General features: G+C 34.1%; 2 protein-coding genes across 2 annotated transcripts; both read right to left on the reverse strand.

The window, feature by feature from the left end:
* Window positions 1-1,474: 1,474 nt before the first annotated feature.
* On the reverse strand, window positions 1,475-5,101 carry LOC147929723 (uncharacterized). The gene is made up of 6 exons (XM_087480705.1): window positions 4,801-5,101; window positions 4,621-4,758; window positions 3,753-4,509; window positions 3,107-3,513; window positions 2,865-2,927; window positions 1,475-2,772 (listed from the first exon to the last, which is right to left on the reverse strand). Exons 1-6 carry the CDS (start codon window positions 5,099-5,101, stop codon window positions 1,475-1,477), a joined length of 2,964 nt encoding a protein of 987 aa, XP_087336831.1.
* A 5,575-nt stretch (window positions 5,102-10,676) lies between these two features.
* On the reverse strand, window positions 10,677-11,334 carry LOC104736952 (auxin-responsive protein SAUR15-like). Its single transcript, XM_010457041.2, has one exon. The coding sequence runs from the start codon at window positions 11,253-11,255 to the stop codon at window positions 10,938-10,940; it is 318 nt and encodes a 105-aa protein (XP_010455343.1). The 5' UTR covers window positions 11,256-11,334; the 3' UTR covers window positions 10,677-10,937.
* Between the last annotated feature and the right edge of the window lie 986 nt (window positions 11,335-12,320).

Consider the following 12,320-nt stretch of genomic DNA (forward strand, 5'->3'; position numbering starts at 1 on the left):
CTCGACCGTGTGCGGAGAAGGACTCGACCGAGTGGAAGGAGCACAAGAAGAGCCAACTCGACCGGTCACTCGACCAGGCACCAGGTCAAGTTGACCGAGCCGCCTAGTTATTTTGTCTCTTAGCATTTTTAGGGCTTCTATTACTTTTTCTATAAAAGGGCCTTGTACCCTTCAGCCACCAGAGAGCCACCTTGGAGAAAATCTAAAAACTTAGTTTTTACCCTTTTGGGAATTTATGCTTTTTGTTTTTTACATTTCTTAGATTTTGTTCTACTTTTAAAGGAGAAAACAAGAGATTTCTTCATACTTGTTTGTTCAATAACTCTCAAAGTATAAAGAATTCGAGTTTGATTCCTTCTTCAATATTGTAGATCTCTGCTTTATCTTTCTAATGATGCAAGTTTAGTTATTTTCTGGGTTTGTGACTTTGTTCATCATGTTTAGCATTTGTGAGTAGTTGCTTAGGATCTTGAGGATGGGTTAGGCTGGATTGTGGTTAAGGTTTGTTTAGCTAGGTCAAGCTTGATTGTTATAGATCTCTTCTAGGCTAGATGTACTCTATGCTGATCCTATAACTGAGAGGGTAGGATTTGATTTTAAGCTTCTTAGCATCACACCAATGTCTAGGTTGCAAGATAAGGCTAGATCTAGAGATTATCATTAGGCATGCTAAGAGATTAGATGTCTTGTTTTATTTTTGACATAAATGATCTGTTGCTTAATGCTTGCTTGTATAAGTTCTTTGCTTTGTGAGAACAAGTCTAGAAATTTATGAGCTTGATTGTTTTTGCCATGAGAGTGGATTAACATGTTCTAGGAGATCATTGTCTGGAGATTAGCTCAAGTTGATTGAGATTTGTTGACCAAGTTAGATGACCTTAATCAGTAGTCCAGCCCATGAATCCCTCCTCAAGACATTCCTTGTCTATTGATTTCTTAGTCTAAATCATGTTGTTTGGTCGTTGTTTGATTTACTTTTGTCTTGCTCTATTTTGTTTGCATTGCTCTGTTTCTCGCATTTGTCTGACTCGACCCTGTACTCGATCGAGTGCTTGCTCGAGCTCATCCCCAGAATTCTTGTTTATGCTTTGTGTTTGTCCTGTTTTAATTCCTATTTCATTTTAGTTGCTTTTCTGTTACATTCATTTAGTTTTCTGTTCATTACTTGCCTTGCATTAGTTTATTACTTGCATTACTATAGTTTCTATTTCTGTTTCATTGCATTGTTGTTTAGATCATCATGTTCTCTTTACTTTTAGCATCTAGTTTTATAAGCTTTTACATTCTGCATTTTACATTCATCATTAGGTTGTTAGTGACAAACATCATACATAATTGGCTTGACTTAGACAAATATTCATAACCTGATTGCTTGCATAACACTCATTTAGGTTTGACATCTCTTATACTACAACAGCATAAGGGAAATTGAAACTCCTTGCATTCCACCTGTTCATCATCGCATCATATCATCTCATTCATCATCACCCACCATAAAAATGTCAAGTTTCACAAAGCATAGATGAGTAAGCTGAAGGTCCTCACACCCAGGGTGGTACTTGAAAGATCCTTCTAGAGCAGCTTTATTCAACATTAAGGATAACACATTCATTATCATAACAAACAGAATTGGGGATAAAGGATCCCCTTGGCGCAGACCCGTCCTTCCTTTAAAGAAGCCTGAAGTAACCCCATTGATACTAATACTGAAAGACGGCGAACACACACAAGCTCTGATCCAGTTAAGGAAAATAAGAGGAACCTTATAAGCCTGAAGAGAATCAAGAAGAAAGTCCCATCTAACTGAATCAAAAGCTTTTGAGATGTCAACTTTGAGTGTGATTCTTTCTCCACCAGAATTAAGATGATAACCTAGCATAACTTCTGAAGCAAGAAGGACATTCTCTATTATAAGCCTGTCCTTTACAAATGCGGTTTGGTTTGGAAGTATAAGGTCAGGAAGAAGACTATTTAATCTGTCTAACAAGAGATGAGATATGAGCTTGTAAACCGTATTAAGACAAGAGATGGGTCTGAAGTCCTTCAATTCAACAGCCCCTGGCCTCTTTGGAACTAGGATAAGAGATGTGGAATTTAAGGCAGTTGGGATAAAGGAATCATAAAAGAACTGGAGCACACTCAATGTTAATTCCTGCCCAATAATAGACCATGTAGCCTTGAAGAACTCTACAGGAAATCCATTTGGTCCTGGTGTTTTATTGAGAGGCAACTTGAGAAGACAAGCTCTTATAGCTTCAGCAGAGAAAGGAGAGGAGAGAGAAGATTGCTGCTCAATCGAACAAGTTGTATGGATTAAAGAACTAAGAAGCTCAGGTAAATCAGGACAAAATCTGCCTCTAACTGAACGTAGGATCCCAGCAAAATAGCCGATAGCTAGATCATGAGTTTCTTGGAGAGATGAAGTGAAAGATCCATCCGGTTTCAACAGAAATTTGATGGCATTTCTAGCATTCCTAGCCGTAGTAACCTTATGGAAAAAAGAATTATTAAAGTCACCTTCACCCAACCATCTTAGACGAGACTTTTGTCTGTAAAAACTCTTCTCCGCAAGACTAAGATGCAACCACCCCTCCAAAGCTAATTTTTCATTCTGAATATTGATCTGAGAAGGGACATTCAAAGCTAACAACTGAAGATCATTAAGCTTGGAGTGAGCCTCAGCAACTCTCTTTTCTAAGCCACTAAAATTGTTCTTCATCAAATCTTTTATAGGCTTTTTCAGCTTGAAACAGAAGTCTCTAAGAGTAAGAACTGATATACCAACATGTGTCCAAGCTTCCATAACAGAATCCAGAAAACTTGGATGCTTTGTTAAAAGCGAAAAAAAAAAAATGGCCTAGTACCATAAGACGGAGGAGGCAAGACGATCTTTATATGACCAGGTGTATGATCAGAGAACTCAGGGGCTTGAAAGGTACAAAAACTAGAAGGGAATCTTAGCAGCCAACAACCATTCACCAAGCATCTATCTAGTTTTTTCCCAATCGGATCTCTGATCTTTTGTTCGTCCAAGAAAATTTAGGTCCACAAAAGGGAAGATCAAAGAGACCTAAGTCAGCTAAACAGTCTCCAAACATACGCATACCTCTTGTAGAGCTGACTGTATTATTATTTGAGGTTTCTGCTGGACTAAGAATTTCATTGAAATCCCCATTAATCATCCACGGCTTGTTTGCTAAATAGAGAGATGTGTATCTATCATGAAGTGAGCTCCAAAGCTTTTTCCTTTCCTCTTCCTCGGTAGATGCATAAACCGCTGTGTAAATAAGAACTGGCCCATCCTCCAAAGAAACCTCACAAGTAATTGACTGAAGGTCAACAAAAAGAACTGTTGCTTTAGTCGGCGCTTTGAAAATGATCCAAATCTTTCCTAACTCCGAGAACTGGTAATTAGACAAAAGAGACCACTCTGAACCAAGAACTAACATAATAAAATCCTTACTAGCTTCTTTAACATGTGTCTCCAACAAAGCTCCAAAAGTGACAAGACGACTACGAAGCCAGTTATAAAGAGGTCGATGCTTTGAAAAATCATTAAGACCTCGCACATTCCAAAAAAAGTTGTCTGACATATAAACAGATTATGGAGTGTGACGCTTCCCTCTTTGCAGGGAGAGAACGCCACCTTGAGCAGGTGAGATTTGGTCATATCTTTTTCTCTTTGATTTCATCTTTGGAGGAGGCTGAAGAGGGAGAAGAACCATAGAGAACCAGCGAAGAAGACATCTCACCCAAGACCAAAGCATTTTCCTCTACTGATGGAAGTAGAAGGTTGAACCACTGAGAGTAAAGGCGGGGAGAGAATACTAGGGGTGGCCAATTCAGGCAACTGAACAGAATTGGTCGAAGCTACATCCAAGTCCACAGAAGAACATTCATGAGCAAGGGGTAACCCAGATGGAGCGGAAACAGAGGGAGCTCTGATAACCTGAGAGGAAGTAGGTAAATCCTCTTTTCCATGAACCATAGAATCTGAAGTATGGGTTGAAACTTGTTTAACATGGCCTTCAGACATGGGTTTCCAAACCTGTTGCTTTTCCACATGAGTTGATGAAGAAGCATTATTTCCAGGTCCTTTAGGGGTTTGCTTCTCTTTTCCAGCCAAAGAAGATTGCATATGTGAATTAATAGCAGTAGGACAAAGTGAAGCTTTATGTCCAATTTCATTGCAAAGAGGACAAAGAGGAGGTAACCAAGGGTAAGAGACATTAAGAAGCAAGACCTGTCCATCATCTCGTTCTATTTCCAACACCGATGGAAGAGGTTTCATAAGATCTACAATTACTTTTACCTTGGCAGAGTTGACACTAGTGAAACGTTTATGATCCACTGCTCGCCCCAACGGCCTACAAATGATACTTAAACCCTCTAGAGTGATTAAATCAAAAGGGATATCCTTAATAGATGCCCAAACTGGCGCTTTCTCTAATGAAGGAGGATTAAAACTGAATTCTGACTTCCAAGCCGTGACAAAGAATGGAGAGACACCTACATGCCATAATTCATGTTGCAGCACCCTATTTCTTAACGATGGAGAGGGGATATGGAATAGAAAAGCATTGCAGGTCAGTTTATGAATTGTGACTCTTTTATCTTTACCCCACAGAAAGTTTAAAACACCCCAAATCTTCCCATAAGATGGAGCCGTTCCATAGAAGATGCCCACAATGAAATTTTCATGAAGCTTTACACCTCTTTCAAACACAGAATTTGAAACTTTAACCCGAGGGCGACCTTCTGTAGACATAGAAATCGAAGCCGATCAAACAGGAATCTTACCCGAAGAAGTAAGATTTTTTGCCCAATTAAACCCTGAGTCGGTAACACCAGGCGAAGAAGCTTGTCCGGGATAGGGAGGAAGAGACGAATTGTCTCCAACCAGAGAAGAAGGAGCCACTCCGAGAATTCCTTTCTCAGAGGGAATAGTATTAATTGGCTGCGGAAGAGAGGAAGAAGAAGGCAGATCTGACATCTCTGCATCGACAAGGTGAGGAAACTGAACCGGCAAAAAAGAACCAGAGAGAGGAGAAGAAGAATCCGGAGGAGCCGGCGGAGGGGGAGAAGGCAGAGCTTCTGCCATCGAAGAAACAAAGCTTAACGGTGCTGAAATCGGACCTGAAGAAAAATCGCTTCTGTTTTCACCAGCTGACGTCACTTTTTTGTGTCGGTAATAGAAGTAGTTCGGTTTCCGTCTGGCTTCTACAAGTTCTGTTCCAAATGAACGGTTTCTAATAAAAAGGAATCTTGATGATGGAGAATTTGAAGAACAAATGTAATGTAAAAAAAAAAAAAAAAAAAAAAAGAGAAGAAATAGAAGTGATTTCTACGAGAGTGAATTGGTAGATGACTTATATAAAAACTATGTACCCTATATATATTAGGACTCAGACCCGCATATGGAATATTTTAGAAAAATAATTGAAATTTTAAAATTTAAATTATATATTATGAAATTATTTGAAATACAGAAATATTAAACATAAACTGTTAATAAAAACTCAACCATCAAAATAAAAACTTATAATAAAAAAAATATTATGGTAAAGAGACGCAATTTTACAAAAAAACATTGTTTAAAATATTATAAATATAAGATATTTTATGAAGAATTATGGTAAAGAGTTAAAAATTTTATAAAAAAAACTATTATGGAAAAGTGATCCTAATTGAGAATATTAAACTAATGGTTCTAATGAGTAAATGTAATTTTCTAATAAAAAATTATAATTATAAAATATATCTAATAATGAGTTTAAATGTATCAACAAAAAATTATAATTAAAATACACAACTTCTAAAAATAAATAAAATTTAAATACTATAATAGTTTTGTTTAACAAAAAGTTATGATAAATAAACGAAGCTGTAATTATATATTAAGTTGTATTGAATTTTTATATTGCTATAATTATTTCTAAAATTTTAGTTAGATTATAGAGTAACACTAAATATTGGATATTAATATTCAAATTATTTAGATTCAACATAAAATAGAAAATTTGTTTCAACGAACAATGATTTTGCTAGTTATTGATGAGTAGGTAAATATATAGAGAGTTCAAAAAACACAACTATTTAAATCAAAACATCTATTAGAACGAAAAGTTGTGATGAAAAAATATGAAAAATATGGTGAATAGACACAACTTTACAATAAACATATACAACTGTATGAATTTAAAAAAAACAAATAAAAACAATATTTTTATAAAAAAATATAACAAAAAACCGCAACTGTTGTTTGCATTTATTCAGATTGTTATTATTATATAGATTCTATTTAAGATATTATGAACATATTTAAATTTGAATAGGAACCGGATGATTATGATACCTCAATCAAGGGTACAAATTCGAAGTCATTTGCAACAATTCTAACTACTGTAAATTCATCTCATTTCTGCCTAAGATCAACAATGAAGTAGTTATAATTAATTTTCATAGCCTGATACAATACTACTGATCCAATCTTTATGGGTCACTACGCATAAAAACCAGCATAGCCTCTATTAGGTGTTCTAGCGGCAACAAAGAAAAGCTTTTGGATTTTATGGGCTTCACCTCTTACCACTAGCGAAAATAACAACTTCACGGCTTTTGGATATAGGTGAATATTATATATACATTAACACTTTTAACTTTTAAAACAATTAATTATCATTGATAAAATTTCCAATTAAATAATTTAATTTGTATATACATCATACAAACAACACATACACTACCTACCATATTTCTCTATATTATTCTACATAACAAAACTAATTAAACTAGTTATAAGAACTCTACTCTAGAATTGGAAAACAAAAATGCATTTACATAGTTAGGAGTCTTTCTCTTTTGCATAATCTCAATATGTCCCGGTTTCATCAAATTCTTTTAGGATACTTTATCATCATACCAGCTATACTTCTTCACATGAGATATGCGTTTAGTTATAGAACTCAAATAAATTTTATAAACATTATGCATAAAGTATTTCTTATCTTACATTAGTACTAACAGTGACAATTTTGGCCGAGACACAATTTTTTGAAACGAACAATATGATTTGAAAAAATAACAAATAAAATTACAAATCCCAAGTAGTTATATACATCTATTCACATAGGTATGCATGTTTGTAACAAAAACACATGACTCTTTATTTTGACTCATGGATGTCATGTATTTATATGAACATGCATGTAAGTTCTGGAGATAAATCATCTTTTTTATCATTACCGAAAAGACATTGGAATGCACATTCTTTCAGATTTGTGTTAAAAAAAAATGAATAATATATATGTTTTTAAGAATCTACATGCATAATCATTAAAAAATACATTGTTTTAAAAAAGAAATGAATAATGTAGCACAATTATGATAATCAAATGCATTTAAATTAAATTAGAAAATATTCAGTATTATATCCAACTAAAACTTTGCTTCCATATTTTTTTTTTTGGGTTGTGGATTAATAAACAAGCTTACCAAAATATATTATGTCCACACCCTTAGAGCTAAAGGTTAAACATCTTTTAGTGAATATGCTATCAACTATTAGTGTTTGATAATTTAAAATATGTAATTTTTACTTCTAAAAATATTTGTTTCAATATTAAATGTATGGGAAAAAAAAATCATACATTTCTAATATGTGGACAACTCATATTATGTCAACCACATAATTTTTTTTTGAAACATTATTAATTTGTTTTCAATATTTTATTATTATTTTCTCTCAGATTACCAACAACATATTAAACATAGAAAATATATTATAGCATATCTCTTACAGACATGATTTTCTTATATGTACATGATCAGTCCGTCAAACTATAAATTTCTTGGTTTTAACCGCTGATCAAGATTTTGCCACAACAATGTGTTTTGTTGTAGTCGAGAGGACATAAAGTGTTAGTTAAAAATAAAGAGGATTATGAACTTAAAAAAGTGGAATTGTTGCATGGCATTGAGATGAGATGATCTTTAGGAAATGATTTATAAGTAAATGTGAGTTTATTTGAATAACGCAAAATTACTTGAGTTTATATCCAACTGAAGTTTCTGCTTTCATACAAACTATATTTTCTTTTGGTATTTTGATTAATCACCATTTGATGCTAGAGAAGGTATGGTGTAATTCATTTTTGAAGCTTTATCATAATAACTTTGTAATCTTGTTTTATCTTCAACACCAATACATTAAAAAAACAAAGTATCCAGTGGAACTTCTAATTCATCATTGTTTTCATTATTAAGAGCTATGCAAAACTAGAACTGCTTATCCATCATTTTCGATCATTGTATTAATTATCAAGAACTATCAAAATTAAACCAAGAAAATGAAAAGATGCATCATACGACACTAACTAAAGAAATATATATTTTGATGTTTGAAAAAGAAAGAAAAAGCTCTTTTTTAATCAAAAATAATTATGAAAAGTAAGAAAAATAACGGTTCTTATTTGAGAACGCTGTCTTACAACATTTGATAACGTCTTAAAACGGCAATCCGTATAATAAATCTCTGCACTTTCGGTTGTTTCTCTTATAACTAATGAGAGGAGTCCAAATTAAATCATGTGATTTTTCTTTAAAGGCATTGACCTCTTCTCTTCCTAGTAAATAAACTATATTTTGCAGGTTTCTGGTTAGGGAAGGCTGTATTGAAGCTTGTAAAGCTTGATGAAGCTTGTGCTTTCGGCCCGGTAATAATATGATGATTTTCGGCCCTAAAATCATGCTAATGTCTCATTAGTGTAGTGGTAAAGGTGAACAATAGTGTGTCTGACATCTTGAGTACGACCCTTTACAGCAACAATTCTTACAATTTTTTTTTTCCTTTTTTGAGTCAACTAAAAAGTTGGCCTTAATATGGTTTTGGGCTTGTGGCCCCAATATGTTGTGCGATGGCTCTGTTGAAGTGATTGTAAGCCTTTCATTGTGCCAGACGTTGACATCGTTGAAACAACTCTTCATCCTATAGGGGACATTCTCACTCAAAGTTGTCACATTGAACACAATGTTGGTGAAAATGATAAATTCCATACAAGTCCATGTTTACTAATGCATGGTGATCTCGTTCTTCAACATCCAGAGCAGGTATGGGATAAGTTAATTGATATTGGTTCTTTCAAGATTGATTCGTGGTTTATGATCGGCGATTTTAATGAGTTTGTGGATAATCATGAGAAAAAGTGTGGTGCTTTGCGACCTGCCTCTTCTTGTACACCATTTATATTAATGCTCCGTCATTTTGGTATGTTGGAATTCCCTTGCTATGGTGAGCAATTATCCTGGCGAGGTATTAGACGTAATAATAATGAGGTGGTTAGATGTCGGTTAGATCGTGTTTTGGGTAATGAAGATTGACATTGTTTTTTCTCTCACTCAAAGGTAGATTATTTAGAGATGATTTGTTCCAACCATTGTCCAATTTTAGCAAATTTTCTTAAAATGGTTATAAGATGGAATAGGCAGTTTCGATTTGATAAGCATTGGGTAGGAAAAGACAGACTATCAGGAGCGGTTGAGTCTGGGTGGAATTGCACACGAAATTTCAGGATACTGAGCTTTCTGGATAAGGTAAAGAATTATCGAAATTTGATTTCTTGGTGGCAGAAAAATAATGTATCTTATGGCCCTACGCTTATTTCTTCCCTGAAGGCGGCCTTGTAGGAGGCGAAAATGGATGACCTAATTTCTCATGAGGAAATTCAGAGTATAGAGATGAAGAATTGGCAGCAAAAAAGTCCGAAATTTTGGTTAATAGTTGGAGATAAAAATACAATTTTTTTTCAAGCTTCTACGAAGCAGGGACGATTGAGAAATAGGATTATTGGTTTATATGGTCCCGATAATATTTGGGATGAGTTGGTATCTGGCATGGAGAATATAGCTTGAAAATATTTTGAGGATCTTTTTTATAAAACTAATGTGCGGGGTATCTCTCGGAGATGGTTCAGGAATTTTCTCCTCTTATTACTGATGATTAAATTCCACTGATTCATAATCACCAAATAGCCAGCATATAAATATCTAATAGTTACATTGTAAATATACACTCGATGAAATATGTTATCGCATTTTACAAGATAAGTTTTGAAAAAAAACTCTTTTTTAGTATTTTTTTTCTTTTCAAAAATAATTTTTATAACTAACCATTTTCAAAAATACTCTCATTAAATCTGAAAAACATGATTTTTTATAGTATTCTTCAAATTTTATTATTATATAGAATGAATTATTATTTAAAAATTGGATTAATTACTATTCTATGAAAAAAAATTATCAATTGGGATTACGGTGCAGTATGACCACACGTGTTCGCGAAAATTTTGAAATTCGGTGTAGCCCGTTTGCTTAACAATGTCGAAATACAAGAAAAAGTGGAGAAATAAAAAGAGAAGCCTAATTGGATGTTTCAAACTGTTTGGAACATGCTTATCTCTTATTGCCTAAACGAGTATAATGATGGTCGAAGCATGACTAACTCCAAAACCGGACTAGTGACTGCAACCGTTATTCAATGGCGAAGCACACTTGTTTGTATGTCCAACATAGTTCCAAAATTTGTCAGTACATTCAAAAATTTATTTTATGAAGACTTTTGTCTCTTATTTGGTTTCAGTTTTTGCTTTTATGCTTGATAATGATATAAAACATCTAACACAAATAACAACATTTTACATAGTACTAAGTTAGCAATCAATAGCCCATTGAATTGGCGTAAAAAAAACACACACACACACACACATTGAACTAATAATATTCAAGAATATGATAAGTAAAGATCTCACACTGGCAGTTGAATTAAGTTAGAATATAAAGTACATTACAAAAATTTAAATAATAACACATGCATATGAGATATATATATATATATATGACCAATCTTATCATTCAGACGACGTAGTAGGGGGCTCATGTGGTTAATGTCCCTTGCCGTGAGAAGTCAGGAGCATGACGAGACTTCGGAAACTAGAGACATCACATGGCAAGACGATCTTGTTACGGTAAGCCTCCGCGTAACCATACTCCTCGGCAGCCTTTTCAAGAAGCTTCTGGAAAGATGGGCTCTTCAGAAACCTTGTGGGAATCACAAATCTCTCCAACTTCTTGTTCGTGTCAACGTAAACCACGAAATGCCCTCTCGGTGTTCTTGAGGATGACCTGCTCTCTCCAGTATGTTCTTCTTCTTCTTCTTCTTCTACTTGGTGGAAGTGCATGTCAGTGACCTTGTTAGGCATAATATATAGCCTATTATATAGTTACCTTTTTGTGTTGGGTGTGAGAGTGAGTCACAGGACATATAACGGATTTTGTGGGGATCTTTGTGTTTTCCACTTCCAATTGGAAGTTGGGTACGCTTATATATAGTTATACATACTTACATTTATTATTTATTTGTCGGGTTTGGGAATGTGTGCCATATAGAATGCATTCACGTAGTTGTAGTATATTTTTGCGAGAGTAAACTCGAAATAAACTGAAAATGATAAGCTTATTCATATCCACTTTACTAATTTCGTTTTCAAATTTCGTTTTGCCGAAATATGGGATAATCTCGTTGCTTCCAAAGTGTAACCATTCAGTGTTGACAATCATCAGACACTAAAAACACAATATAACAAGTAATTATGAGTATTTGGTTTATATAGATCAACAAACTTGGAGTAGTATTTGGGAATAGTTGTGGCGGGACTTAAAAATTTAATACGTTATATAATATTAGCTAGTATTGGAATACCGTTAAAGAACAATTTGATTAAACAATCTTCTTATAATCCATAAGAATGCATTCATGTAGTTTAATTTATATAGTTTCTTTTGGATCATGATTTTAAATGTCTAGCTGAATACACTATTGTTCTTGTAAGTTAAGATTTCATATAAAGCCTTTAACCAAAAAAAAAAGGTGAAGATTTTATACACATATAGACGCAAACATTCATTAGATCCTGTGTGTGTTAAAAGGATCGGATAAGGTAAATAAATAGAGCGTATGCATAGAATTACAAGTCCACATGGGGTAAGTTCTTTTGTTTGATAAAGGGATAATGAACAAGATAACATATATGATCGTTCTATCGTAGCTAGCTAGCTAGGTCCTAAAGATGATTGTGTGGAATAATGAACTTAGCCAGAGCCTATGACATTAATATATTTTTCGAACCATTACGTATGCATGAGAGAGAGAGAGAGAGAGAGAGAGAGAGAAGAGAGAGAGAGAGAGAGAGAGAGAGAGAGTAATGTGTGGTTAATATAAATGGGTAATGGATTGAGGTACGATTATGTGACTGAGGAAAAGCACA

The sequence above is a fragment of the Camelina sativa genome, chromosome 13 (genome assembly GCF_030686135.1).
Source record: "Camelina sativa cultivar CO46 ecotype springtype chromosome 13, ASM3068613v1".
Classification (NCBI taxonomy): Eukaryota; Viridiplantae; Streptophyta; class Magnoliopsida; order Brassicales; family Brassicaceae; genus Camelina; species Camelina sativa.

What these genes read in the sequence shown, in the direction of transcription:
- LOC104736952 (XM_010457041.2), bottom strand. Translation starts at nt 11,255, where the DNA reads ATGCCTAACAAGGTCACTGACATGCACTTCCACCAAGTAGAAGAAGAA.
- LOC147929723 (XM_087480705.1), bottom strand. Translation starts at nt 5,101, where the DNA reads ATGGCAGAAGCTCTGCCTTCTCCCCCTCCGCCGGCTCCTCCGGATTCT. An exon ending in GGAAAATGCTTTGGTCTTGG is followed by an intron (nt 3,514 to 3,752) that starts GTGAGATGTCTT and finishes CTGGCTTCGTAG; the next exon opens with TCGTCTTGTCACTTTTGGAG. An exon ending in TACAGTCAGCTCTACAAGAG is followed by an intron (nt 2,928 to 3,106) that starts GTATGCGTATGT and finishes GTACCTTTCAAG; the next exon opens with CCCCTGAGTTCTCTGATCAT.